Raw genomic sequence first — 18,791 nt, 5'->3', positions numbered from 1 at the left:
ATTCAAGTCTAGCTGACTAATACCAGCCTGCTCCAGAGCCTTTCGACTGTTCATATTGCTGACAGCTGACAGCAAATGAGAGGCAAACAACAGAGACATTGCCTAATCTGTTCTGTGTCCGTACAGATTCTTTAAAGACACTGCAAAGGTAAGAACCTTTACGTTTCTCAACCTGGCAGAGTTGCTGAATGCAGCCTTGAACGTACACATCGTCAACAGGAGTGAAGTACCAAACTGAGGCTTGAAGTCTGTGTGTGTTTGGGAAAGGGGAGACTTCAGCAAGTTCTGTGTGGCTTAGTTTGTGCCCCTTTCTAGTTGGTGCACATCAATTAAATCAAATTCAGAGTTCTGAAACTGCTGAAATACTCAAACATGGAAGTGCAAATCACACAGTATTTTTATGGCTACAACAGAGTAATTTCGAACTTATTTAAATGTTTTGTTCGTTGTGCTTGACAGTCCAGTTGAAAAAGTTTAAAAATAAATTAATTGCAAAAGGAAAGCCGCAGAATGCTAAAAATCTGTGTTGCAGAAGTTGTAACTGGGATTTTTGCTGAGCTTGGTCCTGTAGCATCATCTGCAGAATGCTGAAAAAGTCCTGTGGGAGTTTAACTCCCTGATCTAGAATTACCGACACTTGGCTGGAAAAGGTTGCCTGGAATAAGAAACTTTTGACTTGAACCTGATCTCCGCTGGCCTTTTTTTTTTTTTTTTTTTTTTTTTTCATTTTCCCCCTTTAATGTATATATTTTGTGTGTATTTACATTCCAGTTTAAAAAAGAAAAATGTCTACGTCGTTGGCCAGCAGATTTTTCATTGGTAAACTTAACTTTCACCTGCAGGTGATTTAAAAACAACGGCTGTGTTACTAATTTGTGGGTAAAATAACTTTTAGAGAATGGTTGACAGTTTTATATCAGTATTGGGTACAGACAGGTAACTGGTAATTTGTGAAGTTTGGCACCTAGCCAAAGCAATTACATTTAGTTTCCCCTGATGTTTCTTCTTCCCACTGCCACCGCTTCATTCTCTCGTGTGTATGCGTTAATCAAAAGAGCAAAACCTCTCGGAGCCAAGCAGTTCTTCCTCCCGCCACCCTCTTTTGCGAGTTTCCTCATATCCTGTTGTAGCTGTCTTGGAGCTCAGACCTTCAGCTGTCTCTGTACTTAAACCCCTTTCCCTTTGAAACCAGTGAGATTTGACTTATCTGCAGCTCTCTTGTTACAGTTGCTTACAGGATTGTGGTCTTAATGCTCCTTAAAAGGTGCTATTAAATGCCAGAAACTACTTGAGGGTGCCTTTAAAACATTTATTCTGTGTCACTGGAATAATTAATTTGGTTTACAGAAATTTCTGAACTGGATTTGGGATTTTATCAATTTACAGTTTTCTTGGTATCTTTTTTAACCAGCTTTTGGGGATTTTGTGCAATATAAAAAATAGTAAGGTATCTTTGATACTGATGTTATTTATTAATGCTGGTAATTTCGTTATCATATGACAACACATAAAACCAATCCTGGCTCTGCAAATTTACTATTGGATAAAATAGTGTATACTGAGTGTTGTAGGAGAGGAAGTAACGAGATATCTTTTGTTTTCCTTTCTCTCCATAATTAGTATCACTTACCTCGATGAACTAGACTGTGCAGATGCTTGCAGTGTCATATCAAACTTGTAGTCAATCTATTCTGGTTTTGGCGTGTTTAATATATTACTATTTTTCTAGTGGAGAATACGTGAGTCCAGAAGTAAGCAGTTACAAAGAAAAAAATTACAGCAAAATCCTACCTGTGGAGATGTGTGGTTGCAATCTGCATTACTGGAGGTTTGTCTTGTGTTATGACAGGTCTTTTCCATTCTGTTTAAAAAGAAATCCTTATGTAATGAGGCTGATTTGGTCTAATTACATTGAGCTGTTTCTAAAACATTTTATAATTTTCCTAAGCTTTTGACTTCTGTCATGTCTGTAGCAAGGAGTTTGAGCAAGTACATCTAGGCTGATGCATTTTTAATTGCTTTCCTTTTATTTTTTCAAAACTAGTTGCTTCTCGACTTAATTGAATGTCTCCTTGTTCTCATTTTATCAACTGGGAAATGTGAGCACCTGATTTTTTCCTTCTCTTTACCAGTAGTGATGAATTAACTACAAAGGCAGAATCAAAGGGCAGATGAAGTTAGTGATTCCCAAGAGTTTTGGACCTGCAAACCACACTCCCCACCCAGCCCCTGTGTTTACTGGAGGTTAGCATGCATGTGTACCACTACACAGTAGCAAGAAGAGAAGCAGGTGTTTGCTACTACTGTTTTAAGCTGCTCCTTGTATCCATATTATATTGCTAAACAAGGCCACGCTTTCGGAAATGTTCTTCATAACAAAACCTGATGGTTGTTAGGAGAAGAGACCTTTAGGTAGCCCATCACGGAGAAGTTCTTAGAAAGACTGGCAGTCACGCTGTCGGTCGCCAGGAAGCTCTCTATGTGTCGGTGTGCTTGTGACCGATGTTTTTCAGGTGGTGAAGGCCTGACTTGCACGTACACTTCCCCGCTTTTTGACAGTAACTGTGCACAGATGTTATCTTTGCAAGACCGAGAGGTTAGTGCTGCTGTGCTCCCCAGGCTGGTAGACTGACTGCTGAGTTCTTGCAATCTTGGCAGACTGTGCGAGCTCCCTATGCACTGCCTGGGGGACACTGTCCTTTTTAGGGGGGAGGCAGTTAATCTCGTTTGTTTGGCCTTCAGTGGAAGAGGGTAAGATCAAGCTAAATACTCTCCCAGCAGTACTGAGGTGGTGATGAGCAATAGTGGGTGGAGGTGACTGAACTGGAAGCAGAGAAGGAGCACTTCTGCATACCCCATTGTTGTATAGTGATGTGGGAAGTTGTGGGCTTTTTGCTTCTTTGGTAGCCAAAACAACTGCACCAAAAGTAAAGAGTCAAGTAAGTAGAAGGGCATGCATTTCGTATACTTATTTTGGCTTATACATATGTGTGTGTATGTGCACATACACAAAAATTAGGATAAAGTGTGTTTATGTAACTGCAACTGGTACACGTATGCATGCATCCACACAAACATATAGAGTAGGTGCTATGCAGTGAAGCAACATTACGGGGCTTTTATCTAACTGTAGTTGAAGTAATGCAGCTTATCTGTGAGCTGAGGCTTTAGTCACCCAAATTCAATCTGAAAAGTTTCAAAGCCCCATGGATAGCCAAGGCTGCTAGGTCATATAACCACTTTGGAAAATTTACCCTTATGTTCTCTTTTATGTGTCTGATGTGCCAAGAAGTGCAATTTGGGCAGCTGCAAACTGATGTTTGAATCCACTAAGCAGTTTTGATCGGGGAGGGGGGCACGTGGGGAGGGAGGGAGGTCCAATCTCTGACACAATTTGGGGAGGAAGGGAGGGCTGGCGTTGTGATGTCCCACCTCCCTAACCTCTTCTTACACCATGCACCCAACCTACGGAAATGCAAGATTCAGTTACTTTCTTCTCAGGGGAATGGGGAAGCAGAGGAGAGGATTTGGACCCTTGCTTTCCCCTGGAGTGCCCTTCCTCCCTTGCTTTAGGGCAAGTCACAGCTAACTGTTCCTCTTGAGTTGGCTCTACTTTGCAAGAGCCAACACTTTGCGGAGAGGTGACTAAAACCCAGCGGAGAGGTGACTAAAAGCCAGCGTGTCCTTTCTCTTGCCTGATAAGATAAGGGAGGCTTGCACTTTATCTTAGCAGATGTTCAGATACTTTATTCAGAGCTTGAGAGCTTCAGTAGTAGAGTTGGGGAGAGCTTGCCTTGCCTCAGTATCTCTTAGCTTGCTGCTTAGGACTGGCCTTGCGGTGGTAGTCTGATCTTCTGTTGCTGCAGCATAAATCAATTATTTACAGTGCTCTACGTCTGCACACCTACACTGATTTGGGGCTACCTTTACAGGTTGAGCATGCTGGCAGGAGAGGATACAGATGAAAGAAAGCCTCAACCACATTGTCATTTTCTTCAGATTTCCCAGCAGCGCTCTGCCGGGTTGCTGCGTTTGTGTACAACAGCTGTGTTGTATAAATGTGCTAAATAAAAGGGACTTAAAAAGTATCAGGGAACATGGGAGATAGGAAGAGGAAGGTTTTCAGGGGTGGGGGAGTCTGTAAACAGTGCTGGAGCCATTATTGTTAGCAGTCTGGAAAAGAATCTTGCCTCATATTAAATATTCGGGTTAAAGGACATAGTTGCCAAAAAAAAAAAAAAAAAAAAAAGATGAAAATGTGATTTATTTTTTTTTGTTTTTTGGTGATGCCAAAGAAGAGCTTCTTGCTTGCATTTGTGCTTTCTGCTCTCTTTGGAGTAAATGTGTTTTATGTGAGATTAAGGGAAGAGGTAGTTCATTCCACTTCTTTTGTATTGATTGAATTGCGTGCCAATTTTTTATTTTTATTTTTTTAATGCTTGTTTATATTTAACAGATGAACCCTCTTACTCTCTGTCCTCCTTGCTGTATATGTACTGAGAGCTCAGAGCCCGTGGTGACAAAGGCTGGTTTCCAGCCTGGCTGCAAAACAGGGATTTATTGATACCGATGATTTCTTTGTCCTTAACGAAAGCTCAGCAAAGGTCACTCTGTTGACTTTTGTTATGTCAGCTGCTTTTTGCACAGTTTCCCCTAGGCAGCGTGGATGCTTTCAGAAGATTTCAGGCTGTTTCTTATGCTGTTTCTTTCCTTCCTCGGTGATATACCCGTACCATGTTGTTTTCCTATCTCCTTTAATTTGTGTGAGTAGTTGAAATACTGAGTCTTCAGAAACTTCTTGTGCCAAGTAACATATATTACCTTATTTTCTTGCTTGTCATTTTGTCAACTACAGATGCCCCGGGTCTAAGGACATGTTTCAAAGACCCTGTTCTGTGCAATTTCTTCGTATTACTCAATAGGAATAATCAATCCATGAAGAATGCCACGGTAGACTCTATTGTTAGCATTTACGCTTAGTGTGGACCATAAAGATCATCATGGGTTTGGGATTTCTGTGATATGACAACTGTGATATCATTCAGCTTTTCCCGCCCTTTTTAAGAAAACCAGACTCTACAATGTATTGCTTGCACAGTATCTTAAAAAGATGCAGCTTTGCAGAGGGTGGACTGGCTCTGGCTTGATCCATCCTTAACCTCCTCTGGTAGAAATGAGTTAGAAACTTGAGTGAAATGGTGCAGTTACCATCCATCTGTTTGTCTGACCTCACCCAGGATGGTTTTCAGTCCTTCAGTCCAAAATTTCCAGGTGATGTCTTTATATTTCCCTTTCCTCTCATTCACTCTCCTCTTCCTCCCTCATCCAAGATGATGTTGAGAGTGCAGCTTTACATTTCTGTTAAGTCACAACTTTTGACACTTCTAGGCTAGACCTAACGCTGCAGTCTTAGAAAATCAATGGGAAATTTCAATCGCAAGTCATTTGTCCCCATGCTAAATGAGTTGAGCTGTTTCAGCAGTAGCTTGGGGTTCAGATCTGCATTTGAATCTTAAAGCAGCTAAGCTGGTTCTTAATTTTAAATGTATGAATGATCTTACTAATTTCACAAGAAAAGGCAGTACAGTCATCTTCAGTAACCCTAAATGGGACTGGATCCAGTAGCTGGCTGGAGGTATCTGTCAGCTCAGCTGGGGTGCTCTCAGTACCAAGACTTGAGCCTTCCAAGTTTATAGCTGAGCTTCTTCAGCAAATTTTTGGGTTTGTGCCTGGCACTTTGATGCCTGCTCCACCTGCTCCACTGTGGTGCTGCTGTGTTATTTCAGTGTTCTGCATTACAGTGCTTGAATGCTAAGGCAGTAGGGGCTACACTGGCTTATCTTGTCCGGAGTTGAAGGAGAAATTGTGGATTTGTTACTTCCAAGATGGAGCCTCGTTGCACTATTGCAACTTCACTGTTGGGATCAAAAATGTTGGTTCTGGAGGTATTTCTTAGGAGCTTTATTGAGTTGGCTAAGTAGGGCTATATATGGTGAAGAGCAGTGGGGAAAAAAGTTGTGATGTCTAGCTGGAAGGAGTCCTCCAATGCATCTTCTGGGATACCAGAGTAGCAGTGTACTAAGGGTTAAACTGGCTGAATGTGCTTTTTGACAGGCTGATTGAGGAGGTTGTTTCTAAATGTTGAAATCAGCAGAGGAGGGGAATTTCCAGAGGGATTGAAATAATTTATTTGTATGTTCAGTTTCAAGTATTAAGCAAAATTAAGATGTTTGTTTATATTGCTGTGTCTTAATATTGCTTTTCATAATAGGTTTCTACAACAATTAGTAAAAATGAAAGCAAAACCTGACTTATTCTGTAGTTCTGAAAATTTGATGTAAATTTTATGCTAATATATACTGGGTTCCCTTTCTCCCAGGACTATTTGTATGTAGTCAAGCTTATTATGCATGTGAATACAATTTACGCATTTTATGCTGTTTGCAAATAACTTATTTTCTAATCACAGATGTATGTAAAATCAGGCAGGGGATAAGTGGCATTATATAGCAAAAACAATAGTCATGTTTGTGTTAGCCTATAGACAGCAGGATCCTGTGATACTTGGAATAATGAAAGCACAGTTTATAAAAATAGATGTGGAGGAAAATATAGCTGGTTTAGAATTGTGCTGGCTTCTGTGAAAAGCTGCTCTTGTTTTCTATGTGCCAGAGAAAGTGACATGCGTTAAAGGAAAGTACTTTTGCATTATTTTGCCATGCTGTTATTGCCCAGTAGATCATTTGCTATTACCATGTACCGCTAAAGAAGTAATGAAAATTTTCCTGTAAATAATAATAGGGTGCCTGACCTTTATAAGGTTAGATGTAAAGGCTCACTAAAGCCTGTTGACTTACTTGTCTTTGACTTTGGTTGTAATGGTTATGGTTACATGTTTCTTTTCTTGTAAGAAGAAGGTATCATTTGACTTTACAGATTTCTTGGAGGTTTTGGGGAGAGGATGTAAGGGGGAAGGACCAGTCTGCTATATAGTCTTATATCACTGTGTCACCCTGGTGCTAAATTGGTAAAACAGCTTTTGAATGTCTGTTCCTGCAACAGTATCAGATGATTAGGACCTTCATGCTACCATGAAGTGTGACTATTCTAAGTAGTGTTTGTGTGGATCCCTTTGGGATCAAATGCATTATGCTGCTGCAGTCTCTTAAATGATATTAAATCATGATGATTAGTTTTGCATTGAGGGTTTTGTTGGGGGGGGGGGTGGGTGGGGTTAAAAGGTAAGGAAAGATTTCTTTATGGCTTCTAGTAAGTTTGCTGCTACAGCTTTTGGATCTTAGGCATTTAGTGTGCATCTTGGTATTGTAGTATCTACTGTAAAATATAAATATGAATCACCTGGCACTAATGGAAGAATATACCAGTTCCCAATGCATGCAGGGAACTTGTAAATCTGTCTTAGAGTGGCTATACCTCCAATTTTCCTTATACTTTGAGTTTACTAGGTAGCCTGAGTCTCCAACCCTCATTTATCCTGATTTTACATTGATGGTGTTGTTACTGACCTTAGAAAGTTACCGGACCATAAGAACTTCTACTCTGTTCATACATGTGGCTTCAATTAGTGTAACGGAGATGATTGTAAGTCCTTGCTGTATTCCGGCTCTGGTTCTCCCTGGACAATTAGCTTAACCCCCATTACAAAATAAGCCTCAATTTGGAAGCTGAGGCAGTTCTCAGTATTCACCAGAAACAGTATTCACCCAGTAATCCTTTGGAGTGAAGTTACTCTTCACTGATTAGAGGGAGTGACTTAAAATACTATTATTTCATCTTATTTGGAGAGTTACTATTTATTTGTAGGCAGTAACCAAAATAGAAGCTGTACTTAAATAAATTTCCATATCTGTCCTCTCTTCTGAAAGATCTGGTATGTACCTATTGACATAGATTGACCCACTTCAGTCACTGTCTGTAGGAAATATTAAACTGTACATTATATGACTATGTACTTTATTTTCACGCTGGCATACAGGACGGTAGGAGTCTCGGATGGAACAAGTTGGTCTCAGTCCCACTGTGCTGGCATGTGTATGTAACTTCTTAATTGTATTCTTACCTTCTAAAAGGTGGGGCCAAATAATTACATTTAGGGAAGCTACCCAGGATTATGTGGTTGCATGTAATCCTTTCAGTGCTATAGCTCTGCTGAAGTACAGAGAAAGCCTTGTTAACTATTCAGGTCATCCTGCAAAATGGCAAGGGCTGAGGTTGAACAGTCATGGTTCCAAAGCACATCCTTCTCTGTTCATGCATGTAGCTCTCATTAATGCAAATATCATCTAGTCAGGGTTGTGGCTACTTTTATGAGCCCTTTAACAGCTAATTAAAGCACGCTTTGGAAGTTGGGGAGGTTCTCCTGTTTGCATAATCTTGGGTTTCCTGATTTCTTAGAAGGGTAGGATCTAGTGACATAAATACTTGAATGCTCTGCCATCACTACTTAGGAATTTGGGAATACCACAATCTATATGGGAAAAACAGCTGTTACATTTCCTAGAGTGAGGGAGTATGACCCTGTGACATGATCCTCCCTAATTAAATTGCATGGTATTGGGGAGAGGAAGATGCCCTTCATTTTTTCTGAGTTTCAGCCTACTGCAAAAACAAGGTGAAGTTAAACCTCCTGTATGAAGGCAGATGTTAATCCTGGCCAATGGCACTGAAATCGCCCAGAGGCTTTCCTGGGGGTCTCAGTCTAGATGGGTACAGGTTAGACCTCTGCTCCTTATTTTTCTGTCACAGCAGGCCATAATCAATGGCAGTTTGAATGATTTTGATCAAAACGCTAGGCACCAAACATTTCTCTTCCTTAAAAGCATATGGATTTAAATTCCTAGGCATCAACTTCCTTAGGTTCCTAATTTTAGACACCTGTTTCTGTTATTGTATTGAAATGGTAGATTTTTTTTTATTAATGTATTGGTCACCTCAGTCATATAAAAAGATTACGTTTTGTGCTCGCCTTTTTCATCAGAAGTGACATAGCACACCTCTTTGTAAGCTCATGTTAACCATGTTTACCTTTGGTGCTGATGAGTAAATGAAAACGTGGGAGATGTAGGCATGTATCCCTCCAGTGAAGCTGTTTACATTCCATAGTTTGGGATATAATTTTTTTTCTTTGCTATTGTATCGTGCAGTTTTTTTGCCTGTTCTAATTTGCCATGACGTGGTCAGTGCTGTTTCCTTCCGGCTGCTTGTGAGCCTCTGGTAGAGATAAGGATACGTTTACAGTGCATTTTTAACTAGAAGCTGAAGATCTGCTTCATGTAGGAACTCGAGGACTCTCTGTATTGTACAAAGAATTTATTTACTGGTTTCATCTGTTTGACACTGTGGGAATCAGGATCTAGAGCATTTTACTTGCAAAATAACGACTTTGCTAAATTTGAATTGTGTGTGAAGAAGAAAGGTGATATACTTGAGATATCCTACAGCTGAGTAGGTCAGTCTGGGTTTTCTATTTTTACTTTGAATATACCTTAAAGATAAGAGTTACTAATGAATGTGAAAACTGCATATATTAATCAAATTAAAAGATGGATTTTCTTTTTGCTAACTTTTGTAACCTTTTCTTAGTCTCGTGCTTTTTAATGTGAAACACTTTGAAACTGATGTCTTACTTCCTGAAACAGTTTTCTCTCTAAGGGAATGAAAATTCGCCTGTATTAACCAGTAAAAGTAATACCTCCGAAGATAACAAAGGTGTCTGACTTCCTTGGAGTTAGATACAACAGCTACAGTTTGGAGCAAGCTGTATTGTGACTGCTACTATTTCAAATAGCTAAAGCAATCATTTCTTAATTACAATTTTTTTATTTGTTTCCCTCCACAGTGATACAGGCTATTGAGGTGGGAAGAACAACTCAGGAAAGGATTCCCCTTGGTTTGTTTCTCTTTGAGAAGAGAAGAACGCAGGAACACAGATGATCTAAGAAATACGAACACTGATCCTTGACTCATTTCATGATCCTGCCTTTCTGCCCAGCTGGACCTTGGTGACACTCTCCGTTCTTTCATATTGAAGAACACTTTTCTTCTTATGTGGAGCTGAGACCTGGGAATGCGTTATTATGGCAGCAGTTGTACAGCAGAATGAGCTTGTGTTTGAATTTGCCAGCAACGTCATGGAGGATGAGCAGCAGGTATGGGATGGTGTGAGAAACCATATTTGTGCAAGTTGGTGCTAGGAATATTATGAAAACATGAGGGAAAAAATGTGTAAAACTCAAAAAAGCAAACATTGAGGTCATTATTGTTGCAGCAGATCTTTGTGCTGTTTCAAAAGCTTCCTGTTGCTTCCTGTAACTTGCATGGGCAGAACAGAAATCGGTTGAAATGTTAAAATTTCTGCAGTATTGCAGAGACATCCTCCTCTGAAAATGTTTTTCGTGTGTCGCTGATTTGTGCCAGTAGAATCCATCCATTTGTGATGCAGAATTCCCCAAATTCTGGTATTTGTGAATAGTTTTAACTTTCCTAGTGTGCTAGGATAACGTTCTGAATAAAAGTAATGGTCGCACTACGGGTGACTGGAAGGAGCAGTAGGTACCTGCTCACTGCTTTATACGGATTGGTTTCTAAATTGTGTTACTGTATGCTGGCTATGCAGAAATAAGCTTCAAAGTAATTCAAATTGGTTTCCTTCACTCTGCAGGGAAAATACGTCTGTTGTTATCTGAGGAGGCTCTCAGTTAGGTGTTGATTATCTAAACCACATCCTGTGAGTCCTGAGGCTTCAGTGAAGGATTCCTATTGTAAAAATCAGGCAGCTTCTCTATAGGTGGTGTTTAATAGTAGGGGTTTGCATTTATTAACGAGAAATTAGGTGTCCGGGTACTGTAGAGAGACAGTTTTTAAAGGGCTGAGAAGTGCCACGACAAACTTCCTCTTTCTGTGAATGTGAAAAGCATTTATCCTCCTCTCTTTCAAAAATACTTTTGGCTTTATAATCTTGTCTCTGGGTTTTCTGTATGGCCTAATATCTGGCTGGGTCAGTGGCCTGTTTCTGCTGTCAGAGTCATGCGATCATTTCAATGAACTGAGTGTTGTCTGTCTAAAGTGCTAACTCAGTTTTGGGTGGAACTAGTAATGTAACTTCCTTCCCTGTATTTTTCCAGAGCTTGTGGTAGCCTGGGGATTTAGATATGGGAATTGCACAAACATAGTTGAAAACGAGCCTTATTTATTGCCTCTGTTTGTTGTTCGTTGCTGGCTTTACTTTACAAGCCAATGGGAGAGGGGAGAATTAAGATGGGGAGGGCTACTTCAGCGTGGTTTCTGGAAGGGGTAGTGCAAGCAAACGTGGGTTTGTTCAGTTAGCTATGCATTCTGTCTCTTGCAATTTCTTCAGATGCTCACCTGAAAAACTTCAAAAATACACTCAACAGGGCAGTAAAACCTCCCTAAACAGAGCTTGCTTCAGCTCCAGAACAAACTCAACCTTGGCGTTTATCTCATAACCCCAATAAATCCTACTCCAGATGAAGCCTAAGGGAAGACGGCATCCTGTAGCATACCCTAAAGGTGATGAAATCGAAGATGCAAAAGGCCGAAGAGGGAGAGTGCATAGCAGGTCCATCGCTGCAAACAGTCAGATGCAAGCTCCTCTTAAATCACTGGGTTGACTCAGCTCAGGTGTCAGAGATGCAGGTAGCCAGCTAGCTGGCTGCAAAAAGGTAGATCTTAAATATGCAGTGGTAGAAAAGGAGTCCTGCATAGGGAAAAATCTGGGAAGCTGGAGCAACATTTAGCTCAAACAAGGATTTACAGTATAACATTAACCCCAAAGATTGGTTATTGCATTTACCTGGTCGATCTGCTTCTTACAACATAGGAACTATTGCTATGGCTATTGCTACTCCTGAAGTTTTTAAATTCTGGACAGATTAGTTGTATTTAGGGATGGGTTAACACCATTTGTGTACTTTGCAAAAATTTTAGCTCTGGAAGTGCTCTGTGTTGTTCAAAAGCATTTTTTGAGCTTCATCAGTATACAAAAGGTGACATATTTATACAAAGGTGTCCTTTAACTGATCTTTGGATAATTATTTTTGCAGTACCCCCAAAAGCTGGCATTGCAAGAACTTTGGTACTTTTTTCCTTGTCAAACTTTGCCTGGAGCCCTGTTGTGCCAAGAGTTGTCAGGACATGGAACAGCTGCGGGGAAAGATTTGGGGTCTAGATGGTAGCTATGCTCAGTATTTCAGGGAAGTCATAATTCATGGCTATTTTTTAATTATTTTTTTTTAAAGTCTTAGTTAAACAACCATAAATTATGAACAGTCCATTTGCAAATGTAAGCATTCAGCCAGTGGCAGACGCCAATGGGAGGGACTCGATCACGTGGCCCCGTGTGAACGGGAAAGGCTCTCTCTTATCAGCTTTATCCTTTTCAGTTTAGAAAATAGGATTTTTGATTTTTTTTTTCTTGGAGGGTTCATTTATCGCATTGTGCATGTATGGTGAGGAAGAGATGGGATGAAAATATCCTTGTAATTTTGAGAAGGGAACAAATGGCTTGCACTAATGCTTCTGATAACCTGGCTGCTGCTATGTGTCAGAGGTCATGGTTAAATAGATGGTTTGTCTTCACCCCCCCCTTTTTTTGAGAGAGAGAGAGACTGCACACATAAGGCTTTGGCTGAGTCAGTGCCGCTGCTTACGTCTGCAGCTTCTCCTCTCAATGTCTTTCATTTAGCCCTTCGTTAACTTACAGTTAACGTGATAATTGATCAGGACATTCTTGATTTTAAAAGCTGAATAAAAGCAGTCACAGAGGCTGGATCCATAGGAGGAAGTTTTAAACTGTACTAGGGACACGCTGAATCATCGCAACCCTTAAATTACTAGCAGGGTCCCCAGCATGGCTCAAGTGGCTCTGAAGCACGAGTAGCCTGTGCCTGAAGACACCTTCTGTCTCTGAGGGATGTTTCTCTCTTCCCCTCTTCTGAGGAAGAGGGGTCCAAGCCCTTAGGTTGGGCTGTGATTTCTGCACCATCTTCTCATGCCTTGGTTTGCTCTTCCACGTTCCATGGTGTTGCTGTGGGCTTTCTGAAACTTTAAATCACCTGGTTGAGGCCAAGGTGTACATTTTTTTTTGCTATTTCCAGCTCCTGCAGGAAGTCCTCCCCCTTTATCCACTTGCAGTTTTACAAAAACTTTAAGGAAATGATTGTGAGGTCTGTAATGAGGTTGTCTCCCCCAGGAAAGCAAGTGGTATTTATCTGCTTTCAGCATCCCTCTGTGAAATTGGTAATTTCTCAGATGCTGGCCGTGGGAACGCCTTTAAAGTCAAGAGGCTGCCTTTGCTGTTGGCACAGGAACCTTCAGCAAGAGAAAACCAAAGCCCATTTTTCTAGTCACCAAAGTCACTTTTCCTAGTTTCATTTAGTTTGGTTTTTTTTTTTAAATAAATGGCCAACTGTATTGCAAGTCTGAATTCTGTTCCTTTGTTTAAAAAAACCAGGTTTTTTTCACTGAGGTTTCTTTCTTTTTTTTTTTTTTTTCTTCCCTATGTAGCTTTTCCCTGCTCCTATCTATTGCATGCCTTTCTTCCCACCGATCACTTGCACAAAATTTATTACACACCAGTTAGAAGCTAGTCACCATATTCCTGGGACAAGTTTTCTTCTTTAGAGGACTTGTAGTATGAGAAGGCAGTACCTCCAGAGCAGAAGAAATCCCCTTCCTTATTTTCCATTTCCACAACCTCGATGGTGTTCTGATCTGTCAGTTAGTGACAGCTGATGAGAAAATTCTCAGAGAAAAAAAGAAACATCTTATCAGCATGTCAAACACCCAAGAAGAATTTGAGAGCAGGACGGAAGATTGCTGGCTTTGGCCCCCGGAGGAAGACAGGGTTCAGTTTTCAGGGGGTCATGGAGCATGACCGATGCTTTCAGGGACCTGCTCATGGGACCTTCCATGGACTTCAGCATCTGTCTGAAGCTTTGCACTCCTCCAAATTGTTAAAGGTTGGTGTATAGGACTGGTTTGTAGATAAACTACAGTGAGGAATTCGATGTCTAAGACTTGGGAAGATTTCAGCAGTAGCTCAACTCTTTCATGTGTCCAGCAGACATGGGAGATATGTTGAAGCCAAGCCAAAGCTTTGGCACAGCTAGGGTGTCACATTTTAACTGTCTTTTGCGTGAGAAGGATGAAGCAGCAGAAGTAGGCAAAAGGAAAAAATACACAAATTGTTTTTCTATGGATTTATGTATTGATTTCTTGAAAATCATTGTTGACACTTTAATTTGGGACTGTTTTTTTAATTTTGGGATACTTTGCACTCTTCCTTTTTGTTAGTGCATATAAAGCCACGTTTGTATTAGAAATAAATTATTTTGTGATCTTGCTAGTAGACAAATAATTTTCTTAATTGAATCACTACCTTCTAGTCCTTAATTCAATGTTTTCTCTGTGTGTAATTCTCATTACACACTAGCATCAAGGGGAGCCGTAGTAAACAAGGGCTCTTCTGCAGTTCTAAATATGTACAAAGTTATTCCTGTGTCTTAAAACAACAGAGCTACAGGAAGCTTTAGCTTGGCTCTCGACTGGGATTCGGGCACTTTCAATGAAGTCAAGAACATGATAGAAGAACTGAGGTGAGCTTTTGCATTTCAACATTCATATATACATCAGTGTACATTAGTAGTAGCTTTTAAAACTGAATGAAATCATAACCAATTGCAAATATTGTACAAAAAAGTGAGGATGGTCTCTGCAAAAATGCATTTCAGATTAGATTTGTGTGCAGTTGCATGAATGCTTTTCTCTCTGAAAGCATATTACATATTTGTTCCAGCCTTTGCTTTTTCACAGCCGTGGTAGGAAAGAAATTCCACGTATTGTACCTCCATAAGGTATGAGTTGGAAGCAGGTATAACAATGGTTTTAAAATAAAAGGCCCCAAAAAGTGCTATTTACTCTGACTAGTCTAGTTCAAGGCTGTTATTAATTTGAAGAAAACCACGTTCAAAGTGTCTTACCACAAGTGAATGCTTTTCTGTTTTTTTCTTGTCTTTTGGAAGTGTAGTGTGTCAGCAACGGTCCAGTACCGAGTTCAAGTGATGAGGTATTCCCCTGCCATGGGTTTCTCTGTCTGTGGACAGACACGGTGACCGTGTTGGAATATGTGTATGATGGTTGTTTCTAGACATGGTCAAAATACAGTTTAACCTTGCAGAGCAGATCACATCTGATCATAAAGATCAAACCAACTGCTGCTGAAGTGCGTGACAGCAGCACTATTCAGTACCACGGGAAATATTTCGGTTAACGGGGAAGCGTGTTTCAGTAACACATGGCTGCTTGGGCTTTTGTAATTAGGTTTCACAGCAGAGTGACGAGTAGGTTGTAATATAAATAGGGCTTTGAGAAACTGAGCTGAAAACACGTGACAATTGGTTGGTTTTATCTGTGTTTCATGTATTATTCTGAAACAGTTTTTTATGACTGGTCCCCACTAAAGAATAACAGCAGAGCTGGAGGTGGTTTTGCCTCTCGGAGGCCAAGTCAGGGACCCGAGCGTCAGTCATTAGAGAAGCATGGTGCTGAGCCAGAGTAATTTTTTTATCCGGAAGAAGCTAACACGAGGCTTATCCTAAGCACAGGCAACTCAATATCAACATATCTACAGATGCAGCAGCTATCGAGCTGGTGCCACGGCAGAAGCGGGGAGGAAGACGTGGCGGGGAGGCAGCTGGCCGTTTGCCGATGAGGGTGTAGGAGACGGGCACCTACGTCAGAAAGAGACACCCCAACGCCTCCACCCGTTCATCAACGGAGAGGAATAGGCGTTTTGGGGGCATGATTCATCCGATCGTAGCACAGGAGCCTAAAACTGGGCAGGGAAATTGTGCCCTAGAAATACCCATTTCTCTCTGTTGGCTTCGAAGGAAACCTGGAGTTCCCAGCTCAAGTCCAAGTGCCTGCACCACAGCTGTCTGAAGATAGGCAAGATGAACTTCACCCTTGGTGTCTATGAACTAGAGCAGGATGAGGAGACTGAAGTCTTCTTGCTTGCATCTTCCCTACCTAAAATCCATAGTTTTTACCTGCTCAGTAGAATACTGAACAGGTACTTGGAAAGCATGTACTCTTCCTGCTTGCAGGTGACAGGAGCCCGAGTGGAGTGATGTATGTAATACTTTTTTTTTTTTTAAAATGTAGTTACATATATTGTACACTGATATATCGGTGTACAATATATGTAACTTAAATCCCAAAAGCTATATACTGTGTCATATTACTGAAATTGAGGTATTTAAACCATTTTTAGAGCATGAATTGTATCTCAGTAATGAGGCTGTAATGGACCATCTTCCTTCTAGTTCATGGAATGTATTGTTGAAAATAAACCCTTTTTTTAATGCATACAGTATTTTCTTTTTCTTCTTTTTTTTGCAGTGCTTTATCTTTTTCATTGATAATGACTTTTTTTTTTAGTGAAATCTGTCTGTTTATTCTTGCCTGGAAGCAAATAGGATCAGGCATGTTGGGGTCAGGAAACAAACAGGATGCACAATGTGAACACGATTCTTTTTGAGGAGCAGCGGGGACCTCTTGGTCACCAGTGATTCCTAGTTTCTCAGCCCTGGCAAAATGCAACCTTGGATAGAGGTGGCTGCAAAGGTGTGGGTTAGCAGCTGTCCCATTGCTTGACTCGATATACACCCATCATCTGGCAACGTCATTGCACAAGAGGGCTCTAATTGGTCTGCCCTTTGTTTGTTTTTATTGATCTCCACCATGTTATTCTATTTTGAAGCTTATGTTTGGTAGAGTAGGTAGGTTATTTGTTGGTTTTTTTGCTTTTGGTTTTGTTGGGTTTTTTTGTTTAGCAGACTGTCCATGATAAAAGCCCATAGAAATACTAGTTTTGTTCCTTAATTCTTCCTATTTTCCTGATTGCCCTTTACCACAGCTGTTGAGACAAGTTTTACAAAACACAGAGCAAATTAAAGTGGTAATTACTGTCCTTAAAAACTTCTAATTGCACTTTCTACTTTCAGTATTTACATTCCAGACTCTTCCCTAGGAGACGCTTACTCCTGTAGCCATTGTCTGTGTTGAGCCAATAGCTCTGATACCATTTTCCACTGGTGGCGGTGTGTGTAGTGGCAAGACTGTGTGACGAGCAATCCCTAAGCAGGCTCATAATCATATGGTTTTTTTTTTTTTTTTCTTGTGTGGTTAAATAAAAAACCTGCTTGATCCGTGCATATCTGTGATCTTCTGTGGAGGGTGAGACCAAATGTACATATACTGGGTTTCTCAGAAACATGTTTTAGCAACTGTTTGTTTGTTTTCTTTTGTGTGTTTTTTTTTTAAGCTTGCCACATTCATAATGTGATTTATTTTTATAGTGAGAGAACCTTAGAGTTACACTAGACTTTTCTTTGAGCCTGCTCTGCTATCATCAGCTATGACTTTCTTCCTGCAAATGACATTTTAAAAGACTCGCTTTGGAAAATACTGTGTCTGTAGTAAATGGTATTTTCTGAAAACCTCTTCCTGTTGAATGGTTGCCTTTTCAGAGAGTGTGCATCTTATTATTTATTACTACCAGTCAGCTTGATTTCTGTTTTCCCAGCTGTTTGGGTTTTTTTTCTGCATCTGATGCAAAATAACCATCGAGACAGAAGGGTCATGCCTGAAAGCAGACTTAGGAAGGAAAGCGGGGAGGAAGTCATGTCAAGTGACTAAAGCCGTAAGAATTGGGGAAAGTATTACGGCACGTATATCAAGCACTCCCTGTTACGCCCCTTGCTCTTGTAGCAAGTGTCCTCTAAAATAGTGATCTTCAACCAGGGTCTCATGGGAAACTTGGTGCCTATGAGAGCTGCGTCCAGTCCTGACAGCAACAGGACTCCCTCACCCCCAGCTTGATGGGAAGAGCGGAAGATTAAGGTACTTGGACCAAGTTGCTTTCCCAGTATTATTGCCAGCAAAGTTTAGCGTTTACTGTGCTTTGCCACTCCTCTGTATTGTCAGCTTTTACACTGCAGAATGATGTCGTGGGAGTCTGGTATTACCTACTGGAGTGAAGTCAATGTATTAGAAACTACGGTGAGATTCTGCCTCTGGCCCATAACGGGACACTGCTGTTACTTGGTTTTATGTGCTAAAAATCACCTTGTTATTTGGTACTCCCTCCTGTACTCATCTTCAAGTGATGGAGTATAGGTCTGCTGAAGTATTAATCAGTAAGTGGTTAGACTGGATGTAGTCTAACTACCATTATTGTGATTTATTTTTTTTTCTACACCCCAGCTTGGCGATCCATCTATTTTCCCTGCTGTCATCGTGGAGCATGTTCCTAGCGCGGACCTTCTGCATAACTACTCTGGTTTAACCTGTGTGGATGAACCTAGTGACATGATCACCGAGAGCTCTCTGGATGTCGCAGAAGAGCAAATCATAGAAGATGATGATATCACCCTCACAGGTTGGCAATAAAGACATTTCTGTGTCATGTTTTTGTACCAAGATGGCTGTGGCTAATGGTGGAAAAAAGCTTGATGACAGAAACCAACAGGAAACAAAATTATACTGGTATTGAATGCTGTTAATTCTGTACAAGACAGAGAAAATATCATTAATACTATTAGCAGGTGGCTTGCAATCCCAGCTGCACAGCTGATAACAGTCAAGAGTTTCATCCATCAACAGAGAAAAAGACAGGGTCCTGCTCAGAGTACCAACAAGATTTTTCTTTGCTCTTTGTAGGACTTGTTTGCTGTTATTTAATGGTTGGT

At 40.6% G+C, this 18,791-nt stretch overlaps 1 protein-coding gene across 7 annotated transcripts in view; it reads left to right on the top strand.

The window, feature by feature from the left end:
- ELF1 (E74 like ETS transcription factor 1) overlaps positions 1–18,791 on the top strand; it is a 93,374-nt gene that overhangs the window by 42,331 nt on the left and 32,252 nt on the right. For 5 of the 7 annotated variants that reach the window (XM_049815855.1, XM_049815853.1, XM_049815856.1 and 2 more), the window contains 2 exons: positions 9,860–10,169; positions 18,307–18,481. In XM_049815855.1, coding sequence (XP_049671812.1) covers positions 10,098–10,169; positions 18,307–18,481 — 247 coding nt within the window. In that variant the 5' untranslated portion in view covers positions 9,860–10,097. Of the gene's footprint in view, positions 1–8,066; positions 9,470–9,859; positions 10,170–17,844; positions 17,944–18,306; positions 18,482–18,791 lie in introns of those variants that run through there. The other 2 variants (XM_049815851.1, XM_049815858.1) reach the window with 2 other exon arrangements.

The sequence above is a fragment of the Accipiter gentilis genome, chromosome 13 (assembly GCF_929443795.1).
Source record: "Accipiter gentilis chromosome 13, bAccGen1.1, whole genome shotgun sequence".
Classification (NCBI taxonomy): Eukaryota; Metazoa; Chordata; class Aves; order Accipitriformes; family Accipitridae; genus Astur; species Astur gentilis.
Note: the sequence above shows the minus strand (reverse complement) of the source record. Positions and strands in the feature narration are given on the sequence as shown.